The 19,498-nt window shown below is 39.5% G+C and overlaps 1 protein-coding gene and 1 non-coding gene across 5 annotated transcripts in view; one reads left to right on the plus strand and one right to left on the minus strand.

The window, feature by feature from the left end:
- Window positions 1–2,642: 2,642 nt before the first annotated feature.
- Window positions 2,643–19,498, plus strand: part of LOC111968088 (KH domain-containing, RNA-binding, signal transduction-associated protein 2) — a 115,155-nt gene continuing 98,299 nt past the window's right edge. For 2 of the 4 annotated variants that reach the window (XR_011480357.1, XM_023993624.3), the window contains exon 1: window positions 2,647–3,106. Coding sequence is in view for 2 of the 4 variants with exons in the window: in XM_023993624.3 (XP_023849392.1) it covers window positions 3,016–3,106 (91 nt within the window). In the remaining 2 variants the exon portion in view is untranslated. Of the gene's footprint in view, window positions 3,107–19,498 lie in introns of all 4 variants that reach the window. The other 2 variants (XR_011480358.1, XM_023993625.3) reach the window with 2 other exon arrangements.
- Window positions 7,438–7,507, minus strand: trnav-uac (transfer RNA valine (anticodon UAC)). The gene has a single exon. It is a non-coding gene; the product is annotated as a tRNA-Val (tRNA).

The following is a 19,498-nucleotide window of genomic DNA, read 5'->3' on the forward strand; positions in this document are numbered from 1 at the left end:
CATTATATCCCTCCTAACATATATCGTACCACTCTGTCTTTGGACTATACAACCAAGCAGATATTACACAGGGGAACCAATCAGAGAAAAGTTATCGCAGGTATTTTGCTGATATGGTTCATTACGATAAGTAGCCTATACCAGAGAACAGTGAAGTTTGAAATGTAATACTTTTGCTAATATTGGTGATTGTTCATGGAACAATAGATGGCTACAACTATCAAACTAGTAGTAGTAGTTTAAGGGATAATACAAAAACATGGTGTCCCACATTAATGTTATAAACTTATCGTTCTATTTATCGTTATCACATCAATTCAGGCAATTTATCACGATATGGATTTCTGTCCTTATCGCCCAGCTCTAATCAGTACAATCTCAGCAGTCATATCACAAAATATTCCTTTTTGAAAGATGCTGACCATTATTCCTAACTTTCTGAGAATATTAATTCCCTCAATCCCACCTGTGGATAATTCTTAGAAATCACCAAATTGGCAATTTGTCTCCCTCCTTTGATTATCCTATCCACCAAACATAGAACATCAACCAATGTCAGAAAGCATACAGTTTACAGTTTATACCGAAAAATAAAGATCAATTGGGAAAAAACAATCACCATTTTGACACTGCATTGAAATACTGTTATCATTATAATAACAATGCAGGTTGCTACAGTATTTGTTATACCCAGGAGCATGCAAACTACACAACAAATCGACTTGGTCTTGTTGTGCAAATACACATGATAACACTCACTCTCTACACACACGTACACATGGATTTTGTATTGTAGATGTGTGGTAGTAGGGCACACTTAATGTGTTGTGAAAAGTGTTATGAAATGTAATGTCATGTAATATGTTTTATTGAATATAACTGCCTTAATGTTGCTGGACCCCAGGAAGAGTAGCTGCTACGTAGGCAGTAGCATATGAGGATCCTTAATAAATACAACATGTCAGAATCTGCTCTATGTGTAAATGGTCGCTCCGTGTAGCCATACGCTTTGTAGTAAGCTCTCCCTAAGCTATGAGATCACACAACCTTTGTGTTTTAGTGAGGATGTCTTTGTCCTTGGGTTATAGAACGTTCTCTCTTCCTCTCAGCCTCCCAGAGAGAGCACATCACGTCAAGAAACCAAATCCAATACGACTGAGCCCATCTTGTAATGGACATTGGTATAAGCTGCTGTTTATGTGGCCTTGAGGAGGACAAGGATAGCTGTTAAAAGACTAATGCTTCTACCATTTAGAATGTCTATAAGTGTATCTTTTAAGAGGCTGAATATATGTAGAATGTTTCATACTAGAAGGGTATTATTATATAAACTATATGATAGGTGATTATGCTCAGCAACGTTCATGACACGCAGGTCTATAATCCATTCAATCATTAATAAAATGAGCTGGATTTATACAGTTACTTAAGTGTGTGTGTGTGTGTGTGTGTGTGTGTGTGTGTGTGTGTGTGTGTGTGTGTGTGTGTGTGTGTGTGTGTGTGTGTGTGTGTGTGTGTGTGTGTGTGTGTGTGTGTGTGTGTGTGCGTGCGTGCGTGCGTGCGTGCGTGCGTGCGCGCGCGCACCTGCATGCGTGTGACCCTTCTGTAGGTTTGTTGTCACCACATTCTAATCCAACTTGGCAAGTAGAAGCTCGCAACAAATCCATTGATTAGTATTCATAGGCATACCAAAATAAGCTCACTCAAACCACAAGGCAGGCTTGAGGGAACATTACATGCAACATTATTTTTCACATGTCCTTTCCTAGACTCTTAGAAAAGAAGGTGCTATCTAGAACCTAAATGGGTTCTTCAGCTGTCCCCATAGGATAACCCCTTGAAGAACCCTTTTGGTTCCAGGTAGTATAACACTTTTGGGTTCCATGTAGAACTAAAAAAGGGTTCTCCTATAGGGACAGCAGTAGAACCCTTTAGGAACCCTTTTATCTAAGAGTGCACGGATTGACAAAACATTTTCACCCAAGTGTGTGCAGTCTTTGTCCAGCATGTCCCGAGAATTGATGATGTTTTCACATATAACATGGAGATGAAAACACACACCTCTACTCACTGAATGTTGCATTGTGTTGGAACAAAGCAAAAGTCCATGTTAAATTGTGACAATCAACTGTAATGGCTCATTTATTTTGTGTAAATTAATTTTAGGAATGCCTTGAGATGTTTGATCTGTACCATCTAATTTATTTCCATTTAAACCAATTTGTGTAAGACAGCTGTTGCCTTAAAGAAATTCAACCTAATTCCATTTTGGCCATGCATTTCTCACCTGCCACAGATGTATTGTCAAAATACTTTTTGTCTAGTAAAGGGAATAGAGTTGTGACAATACATGGACACTAATGCACGGTAGACTAAGACCTTGCATTTCATTCATATTAACAGGTTTATTGTGTTGCCTATCTAACTTCACCGTATTTATGTCCCGTGTAGATCAGTTGTAGAGCATGGCACTCGCAACGCTAGGGTTGTGGGTTCGATTCCCACGGAGACCAGTATGGATAAATATGAAAACGTATGCACTCTGGAAAACGTAAGTCACTCTGGATAAGGGCGTCTGCTAATTGACTAAAATGTGTCTGCTTGTTTCCACACGTGAGAAATTTTCAGCACCAAGGACAGCGGCTGACGGAAAAATATTCGCTGTAGCCTACTACAACAGCGCATTATCATAACAGTGTTGAGATTTGTTGTTTGCGAATAGTCTGTCTCATATGACCAATCGTGTTTCAGAGGGGCGGGGAACGCCACGCAGTCTCTCTGTAGCTAAGGTGGCTGATTCTCCAGGAGGGAGTGGGATGTGGAGAGATGTGTTTATAGCTCTGAATTTCAGTTCTCAGTCAAGCATCACGTGTAATTGAAGAGATTCCTTACGGATTTTCTTGCGGTAGCCTACCTATAAAGAGAATTACCAAGTAGAAGAGAGACGCGCATTCCGACCCTCATCACTTTTGTCGTCTCACCTGCACAAGCGGTGAACAGGAGAGGTACCTTATCATGGATCAGGAGAAATGCTTACCGGAGCTGATGGCCGAGAAAGATACGCTGGACTCCTCATTTGTTCATGCAATGCGTCTGCTTGCCGAAGGTAACGTGTCATTGTTTTGGCCGGTCTTTATCGCTACAATTATCAATGTGTTGTAGATTATTTTATTGGTTTTGTCTACCAGTCCATTGTGTCCACAGGCATCACATACAGTATGTTGGGAGATGAAGGGGTGGATACCTGTACTGATTAGCTACTGCGTATATATTACGCACGAGACTGAAAAGTGTGGATTTACTGATTGAATTGAACCAAAGGTGTGTTAAAATACATTAAAACGAGCTATATAACTTATCTATTCAAAGATTCCTTGTTGGTGTTGGTAGTGCCATCCAAGAGAAAATACAAGACACTTTAATCATAGCTTGTGTTACTGGATTTGTAAGGGAGACAGATAGTCAGAGAAACTTTCCCCAATAAAATTCAGCCTCGACCTCAACTCCATTTTACTAAATAGTAGGCTACAAATGTTTCCCCCAAAATTGTCATGCTTGTCACTTCATGTCAGACTATCATCAGCGACCCTCAGATGAAGATAAGACAGGGAATGGTGCACACACACACGCACACACACGTACGCGCACGTACACACACACACCAATATTTAGAGATTTGACTGTGTGAATTACAGGTCAGGGTGTTCTTACACCTTGAAAGGGGTGTGGGTTTGTGTTCCTACACAAAGCAAATATGACCTTGGTGATTCCTTTATAGTGGGGCTTTGCCATCCTACATTCCCATCTCTGAGACCTGAAATAGCCTAAATATTGCCCCCAAACCATACCCTCGAAGCCAAGCTTTTATGGTTCAGTGGTGATGACTGTGAACTTTGGGAGCACAAATTATCTGTTTTAAACTAAATGGAATCAAAGAACATCTACAGAAATATATCGGGAGAGCTTCAGGACTGTATTTTGCTGAGTGGTTTTGACTTCAGTGAAACCTGGCAAGAGGCCAACAATAAAACTATTCAGCTTGTTCAGCTCTTTAAAGGTGCACTATGCAGAAATCTCTCTGCCATTCCCTGGTTTCTAAAATTCGAATAGTTTGCATAAATTCATTTTATTTGACAAAACAAACAACTATAGTGTAGAGAATTATTGTACCATCTAAACCACTGTGAAATACACTACCGTTCAAAAGTTTGGGGTCACTTAGAAATGTCCTTGTTTTTGAAAGAAAAGCTCATTTTTTGTTCAAAAGTAACATCAAATTGATCAGAAATACAGTGTAGACATTGTTAATGTTGTAAATGACTATTGTAGCTGGAAACGGCAGAGTTTTTATGGAATATCTACATAGGCATACAGAGACCTATTATCAGCAACCATCAGTCCTGTGTTCCAATGGCACGTTGTGTTAGCTAATCCAAGTTTATAATTTTAAAAGGCTAATTGATCATTAGAAAACCCTTTTGCAATTATGTTAGCACGGCTGAAAACTGTTGTTCTGATTAAAGAAGCAATAAAACTGGCCTTCTTTAGACTAGTTGAGTATCTGTAGCATCAGCATTTGTGGGTTCGATTACAGGCTCAAAATGGCCAGAAACAAATAACTTTCTTCTGAAACTCGTCAGTCTATTCTTGTTCTGAGAAATGAAGGCTATTTCATGCAAGAAATTGCCAAGAAACTGAAGATGTCGTACAACGCTGTGTACTACTCCCTTCACAGAACAGCGCAAATTGGCTCTAACCAGAATAGAAAGAGGAGTGGGAGGCCCAGGTGCAGAACTGAGCAAGAGAACAAGTACATTAGAGTGTCTAGTTTGAGTAACAGACGCCTCACAAGTCCTCAACTGGCAGCTTCATGAAATAGTACTCGCAAAACACCAGTCTCAACGTCAACGGTGAAGAGGCAACTGCGGGATGCTGGTCTTAATTTTTAAGTAACCCCAAACTTTTGAATGGTAGTGTATATTTTCCATAACCAAACTAATTGTATTTTCAGCTGTTTGAAGCTGGAGTACAAAACCAAAAGTAAAAGGCGCAAAAACAAAACTTAAGCACGGAAGCATAGAAATAGCACACATAGAACAGATCTTCCGCTTTCTATACTTGCTTTCAATGAGAATGACAGATCTACAACTGACATTTCTATGTGAATTTGTCAGGTCGCCCCAAAAAGTTACATATTGCAGCTTTAATCAGACAAAAAAGTTGATGTAATTCAGAAGACCTCTAAGCCATGTGCCATTACTGGCTTTAAAAAAGGTTATGCCTCAGTTAACCATGGTACAAACGTGCTATTACCTCCACTGCTACCACTGTACCAGCAAGCTGCCGCTGCTATAACTGTACCACACCGTAACCACAGCTGCCAATACGACTGAAATTATACCAATGATATCACCTATACTGTCACAGATCCCTCCAGAACTTTCATTATGCACACCTGTCCCCTATTCCCACTGATTAGTACTTGTATAAGTGTGCCCTTTGGTTTCCATTGGGCTGTCGATTGTTGTTACAATGTCCGTTGGTATGTGTGAGTACCTGTGCTGTGTGTTTTGGACTTTCATGCCCTTGTGGATTGCGCAGATGATTACGTGTCTCGTCCCGTGTGTTAATCATTGTGCGCGTGTGTTATTTATTCGAGGTACTCCTCGCTCTTTTGTTTGGGTTTCAACCCTGTGTTTTGTATAGTGTTTATTTGGTCTTCGTCCCCGTGCCTTTACACGGCACGCCGTAATTTGGGTGCAATAAAAAAAACTATTACGCATTCCTGCGTCTGTCTCCCGATCCTTCATACCAACGTGACATATAGCTCTTCAGTTATGTTTTCCTTACATTTGTGTAGTTTATGCATTACGAGTATGTGTACATCATGTACATCATTGCACTTTTTGTTTTAAATGCATCCCTAGTCGGAATAATCTATGGGAATTTGTATATTAGCCTAGCTATTACTAATGTCTGAAGGGAAGAAAATAGTCCATATGTGTGTGTAAATTCCTCCTTCCCATTAACTGGTAGAAATAATTAGCCGGTGATAATCTACATGGTTGATCGAGATGATATCTCTTCCCATGTTGAAGTAATTGAAGGATTTCCACAAGGGTTCTAATCAGTAATTTTCATGGAGGCACCAGTGAAATTAATTAAATTGGCAATTGACATTTGTCTTAAGGTGCATGTGATAAGTGTATATCTCTTCATAATGTTTTAAAAGTTTTACTCAAAGGGATGTAGACATTTAGGGCTATTTGCTGGTGGATTTGTTGCAAAGAGCACTGGGTTGGTTTTGTTGTGCGTGTCAGGTAGTGGTAGATACTAGTGTCCTACAGATGAGAATGCTGTTGGTTATCTGCCATGTATGTAGGACGTCTTTTCACCTGGACTAGTTTTTTATCAATGCTCACCAGTATTCTTCAGTATAGTCATAGATCTTGTGTGGTATGCTTGTACTGTATCTGCAACGGCCAGAGCCTTTGAGAAAATAAGCATTCACATTGAGAGAGCCAGTGTGCATTGTCAATTTCACATTCTCAGGCAAGAGGTCGCCTACCTCTCACTGAAGCAGTAAGTGTTTCTATGTTCTTAGCAGAGGACCTGGGGATAGTGTGGCGAGTTATAGTGTATTGAGTTCACAGGAGGCTGGTGAGGGGGGGAGGGCTCTTAAAAATGTCTGGAATGGAGTGAATGGAGGGGTATCAAACACTTGGAAACCTTGGTGCATTTACAGTGGTTGGCTGGCCTGGCATTCAACCCTTTGTGCCCCTATAGACGATGACAAACATAGTGAACCTCAATTACTTAAGGTGTATTATAAACTGGGTGGGTTGAGCCCTGAATGCTGATTGGCTGACAGCCGTGGTATATCAGACCGTATACCACAGGTATGACAAAAAGTTTATTTGTACTGCTCTATTTACGTTGGTACCCAATTTTTAATAGCAAGAAGGTGCCTTGGGGGTTTGTGATATATGGCTAATATACCACAGCTAAGGGCTGTGTCCAGTCATTCCTCGTTGTGCCGTGCTTAAGAACAGTCCTGAGCCATGGTATATTGGCCATATACCATACCTCCTCGGGCAATAATGCTTAAATGTAGGATAGTAAAAGTAATGATATGAATAACACTGTAGAGGTCAAAAGGGTTCTTGCTATGGTTCACGACACACTACTGGCATTTCTGTGAATTAATAATACCAAGTTAGTATTATATACTGCATATTAGCATGTACTGTGTGTAGTTCTACACTCTTATACATGTTTACAGTTATATGCATCATGCCAGGAGCTGCCATTCCCTCTAGTTTGGTGGTCAATGTTTCAAAGAGGTGTGGGAAAAGGTATCATGGAATTCTTACATTTCAGTAATTTAGCAGACACTCCTATCCAGAGCGACTTACATTTTCGTACTGCCCCCCATATTGGTCCCCCATGGGAATCGAACCCAAAACCCTGGCATTGTAAGTGCCATGCTCTACCAACTGAGCCACACAGAACAACAAATTAAAGTACATAAAATGAATTTGGAAAGTTTTCAGACTTTTTCCACATTTTGTTACGTTACAGCCTTTTTCAAAAATGGATAAAAAAATGGTCATCAATCTACACACAATACCCCATAATGACTTAGCAAAAACAGGTTTTTATACATTTTTGCAAATGTATAAAAAAAAGAAGGAAATATCACATTTACATAAGTATTAAGACCCTTTACTCAGTACTTTGTTGAAGCACCTTTGGCAACGATTACAGCCTTGAGTCTTCTTGGATATGACGCTACAAGCTTGTATTTGGGGAGTTTCTCCCATTCTTCTCTGCAGATCCTCTCAATCTCTGTCAGGTTGGATGGGGAGTGTTGCTACACAGTTAATTTCAGGTCTCTCCAGAGATGTTCGATCGGGTTCAAGTCCGGGCTCTGGCTGGGCCACTCAAGGACATTCAGAAACATGTCCTGAAGCCACTCCTGCATTGTCTTGGCTGTGTCTTAGGGTCATTGTCCTGTTGGAAGGTGAACCTTGGCCACAATCTGAGGTCCTGAGCGCTTTGGAGCAGATTTTCATCAAGGACCTCTCTGTACTTTGCTATGTTAATCTTTGCCTCGATCCTGACTAGTCTCCCAGTCCCTGCCATTGAAAAACATCCCCCACAGCATGATGCTGCCACAACCATGGTTCACAGTAGGGATGGTGCCAGCTTTCCTCCAGACGTGATGCTTGGCATTCAGACTAAAGAGTTCAATCTTGGTTTCATCAGACCAGAGAATCTTGTTTCTCATGGTATGAGAATCCTTTAGGTGCCTTTTGGCAAACTCCAAGTGGGTTGTCATGTGCCTTTTACTGAGGAGTTGCTTCCATCTGGTCACTCTACCATAAAGACCCTGATTGGTGGAGTGCTGCAGAGATGGTTGTCCTTCTAGAAGGTTCTCCCATCTCCACAGAGAAACTCTAGAGCTCTGACAGACTGACCAGTGGGTTATTGGTCACCTCCCTGACCAAGGCCCTTCTCCCCCGAATTCTCATTTTGGCCAAGTGGCCAGCTCTAGGAAGTGTCTTGATGGTTCCAAACTTTTTCCATTTAAGAATGATAGAGGCCACTGTGTTCTTGGGGACCTTCAATGCTGCAGACATTTGTGGTACCCTTCCCAGATCAGTGCCTCCATACAATCCTGTCTCAGAGCTCTACGGACAATTCCTTCGACCTCATGGCTTGATTTTGGTCTGACATGCACTGTCAACTGTGGGACCTTATATAGACAGGTGTGTGCCTTTCCAAATCAAGTCCAATCAATAGAATTGACCACAGGTGCACTCCAATTAAGTTGTAGAAACATCTCAAGGATGATCAATGGAAACAGGATGCACCTGATCACAATTTCAAGTCTCATTTTCGCTTTGTCATTATGGGGTATTGTGTGTAGATTGATTAGGAAAAATGTAAGGCTGTAACATAACAATATGTGGAAAAAGGGAAGGGGTCTGAATACTTTCTGAATGCATTGAAGACCTTTATAGTAACTACCATATAGGAAATGAGACAGGATCATTGTGAAATATGTCATTACAAACACTTTGATGTTTCATCTGACTCATGACATCAAGGCATGTAATGGCAGAGAGAAATAGAGAACCGCACCTTCAGAAAAATGGAGAACAGTCTGAAAGTGATGGATATTGTTGCTAATTTTGGATGTGCATTTCTCAGGATTAGGCATATTAACCAAAAATCATTGGCATCCTGTCATCTGAGTGTTAGTATTCTGCATTTCTGGGTGACTATTTTGTTTCAGGGAAAATGAAGGTGCAGCTTACCATTAGCCAATAATTATTCGACAACATTTGTATCAGTTGAGGTATTAGCTGAATAATTCGCTGTAATATTATCACCAGTCAATTGAAAGTGATAGCCAAGGAAAATATTGTAAGATACACCTCTTATGTTAAAGAGCACACATCATCTTTACATAAAAAATGTAAAAAAATTGGCATTATGGGTTTTGAACATAGACTCATGTTCTTGTCACGACTTTAGTATGCTAATGTTTCAAGTCATAGTCTACTTCTATCTGAGCTGTATGCGCAGTAAACACTGTAGTATGAGAAGTTGTATTGCACAAGCATGCTCATTTCCTCTGATCTGTAGCTAACTGCTTCTGTAAGAGTACTGTACCTGGAGACAGTTGTAAGAGTACTGTACCTGGAGACAGTTGTAAGAGTACTGTACCCGGAGACAGTTTGTAAGAGTACTGTACCCGGAGACAGTTGTAAGAGTACTGTACCTGGAGACAGTTGTAAGAGTTACTGTACCTGGGAACAGCTGTTAGAGTACTGTACCTGGAGACAGTTGTAAGAGTACTGTACTGGAGACAGTTGTAAGAGTACTGTACCTGGAGACAGCTGTAAGAGTACTGTACCTGGAGACAGTTGTAAGAGTACTGTACCTGGAGACAGTTGTAAGAGTACTGTACCCGGAGACAGTTGTAAGAGTACTGTACCCGGAGACAGTTGTAAGAGTACTGTACCTGGAGACAGCTGTAGAGTACTGTACCTGGAGACTGTAAGAGTACTGTACTGGAGACAGTTGTAAGAGTATTGTACCTGGAGACAGTTGTAAGAGTACTGTACCTGGAGACAGTTGCTGCTGCTCCATTTGGTCGACAATATATTACGGATTCAACAGGTGACAAAGAGTCATGATAGTGGGTTAAATATTCTGTATTTTGTTTAATTTAGTGTATATATGCAGTGAAGATTAATCATTATGTCCAGTGATACAATCCAGAAATTTCATAATGCAGCATATTTTAGCAAACCATGAAGAATAATGATCATGTTTTGGGCCAAATTCATTTTCAGGTCCATGATTGTATAGAATGAGTCAGTGGCACAATTACAACCCCCCCCCCCCCCAAAAAAAAAACTATGTGAGCTGTGAGTCACACCAGCATCATGTTGCCAATGGAAATGGTTAATGAGTGTCATTTGCAACTATAGGCTAGATGAAAATGAGATGAATAAGAATCCTCAGTAGTTGATTCACATTTGTACAACCACAGATAATGTCGGGGAATCACAACACCTGCCTCTATAAAAGCAACAACAACAACGCCCCAGACAGACCCAGCCATCGTTGTCGTCATAAGATGTCTTGAGACATACATTTGAGACATCTTGAGACGTTTTGAGACATAAAGACTTGAAGATGTTTCATAAGTTGTCTCAAGATGTCTTCACAAATATGTCTTAACCTTTTACTGCAGTGGGCTAAGTCAAGGTCAAACAGTGTTTCTTGGTAGACTTAAACAAATCCACTTTGAAACAAAAGTATACACCTCACACACATGGTTATGGGCTTAAAAGAAGAAGACACATCAGATATAGAGTTAAAATGTATTACATTTTGAGTTTGCATCCCAATATTACACTTTATATACATCACAGAAGACTGAAATATAACAAAACCGTTTAACATTGAAACACAGGATTTTCAGGAGGTTTTTGGAAATTATTTTTATTAATGATGAAATTATGAAAAATATTAGTAACGTTCTACCCAAGTGTCCACTAGAGGGCGATTTGGTAATTTGACTGCAAGAAAGGTCTACAAGGAGACTCAGCGAAAATACGTTTCCACAAGCAGTACCACAGATATTGAGATGAGCGAGTGGCAAGACTTTGTTCTCACACAGTCCCACACGGTATCTGCGCATGTGCACAAATTCGCGTCACGCTCTTTCAGCATGGTTGCTAGGGCACTAAAACAGAGGAGAAGTTGAGCCTTGTGATTCAATACTCTTAGTTTTTCTGGAAATTGACCCACTGTGATGTTTACTTTCTGCATCTACGTCATATCGCTGAGTCTACCTTTAAGACCTGTCTCAAGCCATGGTGAGGGTTCCCTTCTTTTCCAGTTCCTCTTTGGCACTAGTGAGAGACCTTGAGCCACAATTACTCCACAATTACTGTAACTCTAGGCAGGTAAAAACTGTTAAAATGTTGTATTTAGACTAGAGAATCAGTCAATTATCATTTCTCCCTTATATAAATACAAGGTGTGCAATCCCCGACCTAACTGGGAATTTGAAATTTGACCATTGGTTGTATAGCCTGCAGATATGGAGAATATGTTTGGCCTTTACTTTGAACATAAAAAAGTATAACATTTGTAAATGGTCTCCATGGATTGAAGTAATAATTTGGAAATGGCACATGCTTAAGGGCAGTTGAGCTGTCTGCTTATATTTTTATCTTGCAAATTTGACCGACCACGTATCGATCCCAGGTCATTCACTCAAAACCGCATTATCTTACTCTTATCCCACTGGGAGCTAGCACAGATTTCAGGTCTTAGGTAAGGTCAGGGTTTTTTTCTGGATCAAAATGGGGCTTAGGTGGTGGGCATGGGGGGGTTGTGGCTAATGATGTGGTTGCCGACCAAACATTTTAGAGGCCCTCCTGTTGGCCGAGTGACAAAATGTTGCTTTTTTAAAGCTAATTTCCTGCAATTCAATACATTTTGCCACCTTGCTGAGATAAAATTGAGAAAAAATTGCAGTCAGTTTTAAAGCAAATTTCCTGCAATTCTACACATTTTGCCATGGCTTATGTTGTCTGAGTTACTCAAACATTAAAACAAAATCAATGGGGGACCCAGGCCATGACAAAAGCAATCCTTAGATTCTCCATGACTGTCTACCTTTTATTTTGGTGATTTTTTGTTCATAGATGATATTATTTAAAAAATATATAGGTCCATTATCCTTTCTACATACTTTATGTATTAGTCTTTAAAAAAAAATCTGTTTGGACATAGGTGGCCCGAAAAAACACTTAGGCGGCCCAAAACCTTTCTGTGCAGAAAAAATGTTACTTTTCAGCAGGACTGTTGTGGTGACCATATTACCGCCACACTGGTATGAAGGCAGTGAAATTCCATGTGACTGTTAAGTCACGGTAATTAAACTTCTCCAAGCTCTGATGCTGCTGATGGTCATTAGTAGCCTACCAAACTTGCAAACCCTCTAATCACGCTGACATCAATGCAAAAGTAATCGAAAATCGAATCAAACACTGAGAGTCCATGAGCTCATGTTGCACAATATTTCTATAGGCTATGCAATTCCGAGAGAAAACAGAGTGATTGCCTCTATTAAAAAGAGGAGGAGCCCATGAGTTTTCTATAGGCTAGGCCTACTATATTTATTTCTCAACTTTCCTAATATTAAGCACATTGCTTATCTTTACAACAGGAGTATAGCCTACCTGGCTGGCATGAAAATGAACCACAGGGAAAAGCATCCTCCATTCACTATTTAAGTGCATAGATGACATGTCTTTTTTCCCCCTGCCCCTGCTTCGAGACAGGTGCATGATAATGGTCCATTCTAATTCAAAACAAATCTCACACATATATTATTCAGTATATGTAAAGACAAGATTAAATCAAGAACAGTGTGATGGTTGACAATATTAGCCTATCACTTGTGAATTATATATTTATCCCTTGTGAATGATGCCCAGCATAAGGCAAGAAACAATGTATTTTTTGTGTGACTTTTTTTAATCATAGTTGCACATCTCATGTAGCCTTGCCTATAGGTCTGTATATGTTTTGATAAGGTTTGTAACTAAAGCGGCCAAATAACTTCTTAAAAATGGGTGTAGAGCCTAACTGGCATACATAAGCAGCGCATGAGTTTCAAGTTTGGGGAAGATCATTTTCACCATAAAATGCACCTTTATAATAAAAGCATTACATGCATAATTGTATTTGCAGTAACTTTTGATAATGTTGTTTACCCGCTAATGGAAAACTGCCGTGTGCGCATTTCTGCGCTTATAATGTGAAGAAATAGCCTAATAGTTTATAAAATGTTAAGCTCAATGTTGTGATCAGTTTGTAGCCTCATAGTGTACTTTTTTTTTTTTATGTAGTGGTTGTATTAATTTGTAACATTTGTTTCTCGCACAGAATAGAATAGATCAACTTTTGTACAATGGGGGATAGTAGATTGACATAGGCTAGCACTTTTCCTGTTCTTTAGACCTACTCATCTTGTTGGCTGACGAAAAGGATGCGCGCACTTGTAGCCTGTGAGAAAGACCCAATCACGTGATGGAGAGCCATATGAGTGAGAGGTGCTTCAGGGCACGCAGCACACAGCACTCAGGGAGACTTGAACAACGGCCACTGGCCGCAATAGGCATGGGTTTTTTAGGGTGCATTACGGCCACACAAAGGGGATGCCGCAAGGAAATTCGAGGCATTATCAAGTGCTTGTCAAATTGTGAATGAGAGACTGATGAAGTGTGTACAGCCTGCCTTTCAACCAACTTTTTAAAATCATCATTAGAGTTGCATCATTCTGCCTTTGAATGTATTAAAAATCAAAACATATAGGCCAACGACAGTAGAACAACTAAAGTTTGATTAATAACACTAAATTAAGCATATAGGAGTACCTATTTATTTGTTAACCGCTCAACATAGAATAGCCGCATGTGCTCACTCCCTCAAATCGTTTTGAGAAAATATCCTTTCTATTTTATTCAGCTTTGTTCAATTGTATTCTTCATACTATAAAATAATATAAAAGATGCCATGGAATTCTAACCAAATCTTGTCTGCTAAATGAACAAGTGTAGCCTACAACTCAGAGTATGCTATTCTGTTCTTCTGAAATAGATTACATTTTCTTCATGTCATGTTTCTTTAGAAATGTCTAAAATAAATAATGATTGCTGAAATTGCGTGACTGCCACAGCGCTACTCGTCACACAGGTGTAGTTCATCGAACCACCTCCGCTACACCACCTTACCTGAAAATATAGTATAGTAGATATTGGATATTGTCCATTGAAGCATGTCTCATGTTACACATAGTGTTGCACCTGTTGACGTGTGTAGCCTGTTGTTGAGAGGATTTATTTTTTTTGTCCAGAGCTAAATATCGGAGGTAATAAGTGTTTCTGTTGTATTCTTCTCTGCTACATGATAATGGTTGTACCAGATATTCATCAGGCCAGGAAGATGGATGTGTTCCTGCGCTGTTAAATAAATTATACAGCCATAATGATAGAAGCAGGCACACTGAAATCACACAGGAAATCTGATCAATGATGATGACAAACTCCCTGGATGTCCTTCCTACAGAAAGTAAAACACTTCATGATCGAGTCACTGTCTCTTTTGATATACAATACATGTACTGTATGATATGATATGAATGAATGGGAGGTGAATGGGAGGTAAATGAGACAATACTACCTCTACCTCTCCAATTGTTCAGAAAAGTTATGTTTAGACCAAGATCCCCAAGCAAAGCATAATGCCTGAAATAATTCAATACATTGATTATGCCTCAAAGGCAATCTGTATCATGCCGTCACACAGTAGATGTACACTCTTAGAAAAAAGGGTTGCAAAAGGGTTCTTCGGCTGTCCCCATAGGGGAACCCTTTTTGGTTCCAGGGAAAACCGTTATTGGTTCCACATAGAACCCTTTTGGGTTCCATGTAGAACCCTCTGTGGAAATGGTCCTACATGGGACCCAAAAGGGTTCTACCTGGAACCCTATTAGATAGTAGATAGCACCTTTTTTTCGAAGAGTGTAGAACATTTTAACGTCGATATGTGAAGTTGCTGGAGTCATTTCACAGCAACTGAAAGCCTAAGTATGTGGATTTGAGGTTAACAATAGTGTTTGCTGAAAGCAGTGACTGAGTGTGCAGACTACACAATTAGGAGAATTATTCATTTTGAGAGATTCTTTATCCTCTGGAAAGCTAATAAACGGGAGACCACAATGGACATGTTCACAATTAGATTTTTCCAATAGGAAAAATATGAGGAGCATATGCATAACCATGGTAGCAATTGAAAGGGAACAATTGGAAGATTATGGAAAATTCTCAGAACAAAGGTGAGGACGCAACAGTTCACCTGAAACAAGACCGAATTTAAACATTACACTGTAAATCTTATGTGCATTTTACTGTACTTTCTGCAGCCATTTGTCGATAACGAAATCTGTAAATACTCTGGATATATTCAGTAACATTACAAGAATATTCATCCAAAATTTGGGGCAGACACAACAATTACAAGGGCTTGAGCGAGTGGTCTAACAGTAAACATAAGCTCATTCTGTTCAGAACAATCCGGAACAATCCTGTGTATGATCATTGTAACTGTGCATAAAACATAGTTATCATGAACATTGATTCTGTGAAATACATTCGTTTTATAATATGGAAATGTGAAGTGCACATTTGGGATAAACGGGTGTGTAGTATGCATGTGAGTTTAAAGGGCTACAGTACTTAGGGAAAGCCAATTGGCTTGTCCCAGTAGTGACCCAGTAGAGTTGTAGTGACATGTTTTGGGGATTTAGAGATATCTATTATTTTGAAAGCTAGAAAGTAAACAAAAGTATTTCATATGTTGTATAAATTTATAAAACAAAGAAGGCTATTTTTTTTCACTAGTATAATGTCTGTCCCTCAGTTTTATGTCATTGGTGTTACCACCTTGAAAATCAGGAAGTACAAAGATATACAAGAACATTTGTCTACTCCCGCTCCTCCTCTCTGGCGCTCGTTGTCGCCAGTTTACTCATTATTACGCACACCTGTCACCATCGTTACGCGCACTTGCGCCTTATGAGACTCACCTGGACTCCATCACCTTCCTGATTACCTCCCCTATATCTGTCACTCCCTTTGGTTCTTTCCTCAGGGGTTATTGTTTCTGTTTCTGTGTTTCATGTCTGTACACTGCTTGTGTTTGTTTTGTTCCATGTTAGTTTATTTATTATTACATTCACTCCCCGTACTTGCTTCCCGACTCATAGCGTACATGTTACAAGCTTGAACATTTCCTCCAGTGGCAAACTGTTATGGGGGAGGGGTCTTTATTGAATACAATTATTAGCTAATCACACCCTGTTAGTATGTCATAGATTTGAGGATTCCATTGATAATTTGTTGCGTCTAAACTCAAAGTTTCATTGGTGATACTCAATTTAAATGAAGGGAAAAAACATTGTGAACAAAATTATTAATCATATCACTTAAATAATAGATTTTTAAAGGGTTAATGACATTAGATTTGAGCATCTGTGACCTCCATTTAAGAAAATCCTAAATTACCTCAAATGTGTCATTGGTGTTACCATCATTGGTGTTACCATCATTGGTGTTACTACTACTGGTGGCACAATGTTATCATAATGGTAAAAATAATTAAAAGTCATTACGCGGACATATTTAGATGTACCCAATTATACTTTTTTTAAATTGCCATGCCCAAATGCCACCGCAATTCAATAACGACCCGTAGACAATGTTGTCCTAATGGTACTGCATCTATCCCGCACAATAACTTAGCACGTAAATCTGACTGACTAACATAATTCATTGCGGCAAATTGGGTTCATGAAACACCTGAATAATGAGCTAATAAAACCCCCAGAATATTCCTAATTGCAATTCAGAAAGTCAGTTCAGATTTATTTTGATATAACAGACGCTTTTATCCAAAGCGGCTTGCAGTCATGAGTGCAAAATGTTTTTCACATGGGTGGCCCTTGGAAACAAACCCACCGTCCTGGTATTGCATGCGCCATGCGCTAGCAACTGAGCCGTAAAGGACCACACAGGACCATCATTGGTCAACAACAGCTCCCTTTGCCAAATTTATGCAAGGTTGTTTCATACACACAGAGTGGGATCATACTTGTAAATAATGGCATCCTAATGGTGCTGCATATCTACCCCACCCAACAGCTTAGCACCTACATCTGATTGACAAACATAAGTAATGCTGGATGACCCTTTTTCATTACATTTTAATGTTATTGAATTCTAATTTGGATAGATTGTTATTGCCTGTAGATCAAAAGAGTCCGGTGGACATAGTATATCAATGTTTGATTTCTAACTTCAGTCTATTTAATATATCTGTCATAAATGTGAATACATGGTTTGGATGAAATGTCAGTTCTGTTTTGTTGAATGGTTAAATGGTGTTGCAGAAGGCTCACGGTGGTTCATTTAGCTGCTGGTGGAGTTGTGAAACCAGGAAATGAAAGTGTGGCTGTAACCTCACATCTGGCAGGGGTACCACCCGGGATGGTGCTGGGCTGCAGGCTACGTCTAGGTAATACATAAGGCTCAGTAACGCAGAGCCCACAGTAGAGATGTCTGCTGTGCAACACAGCAGGTTGTAGGCTTAAATCCCTTAGCACGGTCATTTACCTCCAGGAGCATGACAGCTCCATGTTTCCCTCTCATCACTCCCTCAGTGAAGCCCAAGGCAATAGTTCAATGAAGGAATTGCATTAAGATAAAGAAAACAATTAGCTCTTGTTGGAGAGAGTACAATGTAATGCTTAAAGTGGTATATGATATTATATGATTTGTTGCTGTTCTTTGTCATACTTATTTTTTAAATAACTGTAACTAGGCAAGTCAGTTAAGAACAAATTCTTACTTGACAACCTACCGGAGAACAGTGGGTTAACTGCCTTGTTCAGGGGCAGAACGACAGATGTTTACCTTGTCAGCTCGGGGATTTGATCCAGCAACACTTTCGGTTACTGTCCCAACGCTCTAACCGCTAGGCTATATTTATATTTATTTAAGTGTTGTGATGTATTCATATCAGAGCAGGTATTATTTACAATTAAATCCGATCTAATATTGGCACTTACTTTAAATGGTATATAATCTATGCTTATAAATCTGCATACCTCTACCTACTTGCAAGGTAAATAAAATGGCCTGTTGAATGATAATGCTTTTTGTAAGACAATGGACGTATCAGGAGTTATATCTGAATAGGAGGGATGGAGGGAGGAAGGGAGAGAGGTAACGCACACATAAGACACATTTCCCACCCACAATAATGTCAAATGAATTATGCAGTATCTTGTTAATGTTGTACAAAACTATTGCACGCACAGGTACAGTAATTCACTCAAGTCACCTTATTGGGGTCACTGACTTTCCTTTCACTGTATACTTTGGCATATTCATTTTGACCATGAATTGCTTCATTTTTGGTTGGGTTCTATGTTTTAGTGTGGATTCTTTTGTGAGAGAATAAAAACGTATGCGTCAAATTGGCTGACTGCTGTTTGACTTGTTCTGGTTGTGTTTGATGCATTGAGGCTGGTCGGATACCATTCCCTTGGGGTCAACTACATCGATTCAGTAACATGCACAAAGACGTAGCACCATAATAAGAAATGACCTCCAATAGGTAGGAGGCATCAGAAGGAAGATAGAACACTTTAATATGCAGCACAGTGGAACAGTAAGGTGAACCCTGTCGTCTGAAAGAGATATTAGGTTATACATATTCATGATGGGGAAAGAGACGCTTAGTCAGACACTCACACACATGCCAAATGAGTCACAGTTTTCCCAGTGAACATAGTTAGGATGCTTCAAGTGAGAAGAACTGTCAAAGACACAACGTGTATCCCTTCTGACTGGTTACAGATTAGTGTGTCCAACTGTCAAGCACTGTTTTCAGTATGTCAGTACTATGTTCTCAGTTCTAAATTCTAATTGTTAAGAGGAAAATGGTAGATTGGAAACTGAGTAACTATCTGGCCTTTTGTCTGGTTTGGTGATTGGTCTTATTATCAACAAAGATTGTCATGTTAATGCAGAATTTTTTTCACGTTTGACACATGTAACTGCTGCATATGACCTTGTTTTACAAAAATATCAGTGCAAGGCTTATTTGTTTGTTGCTTTCCCATTGTGCTTTAAAAAAGGAATAGATAGGCTACAATACTGTACATTCAGAAATAATCCATGTTAGCACAATATATTATGATTGATATCGCAATGGTTGTTGGTAAAGTTGTTTTCTATAAAATCATTATGACTCAAGAGAGTGGGTGTCAATGATATTCAATGGTTGTTCAATTCAATGGCTCATATTCAATGGATGTTCAATTCAATGGCTCATTGGC

Source organism: Salvelinus sp. IW2-2015, linkage group LG8, assembly GCF_002910315.2.
Source record: "Salvelinus sp. IW2-2015 linkage group LG8, ASM291031v2, whole genome shotgun sequence".
In the NCBI taxonomy this organism is placed as follows: Eukaryota; Metazoa; Chordata; class Actinopteri; order Salmoniformes; family Salmonidae; genus Salvelinus; species Salvelinus sp. IW2-2015.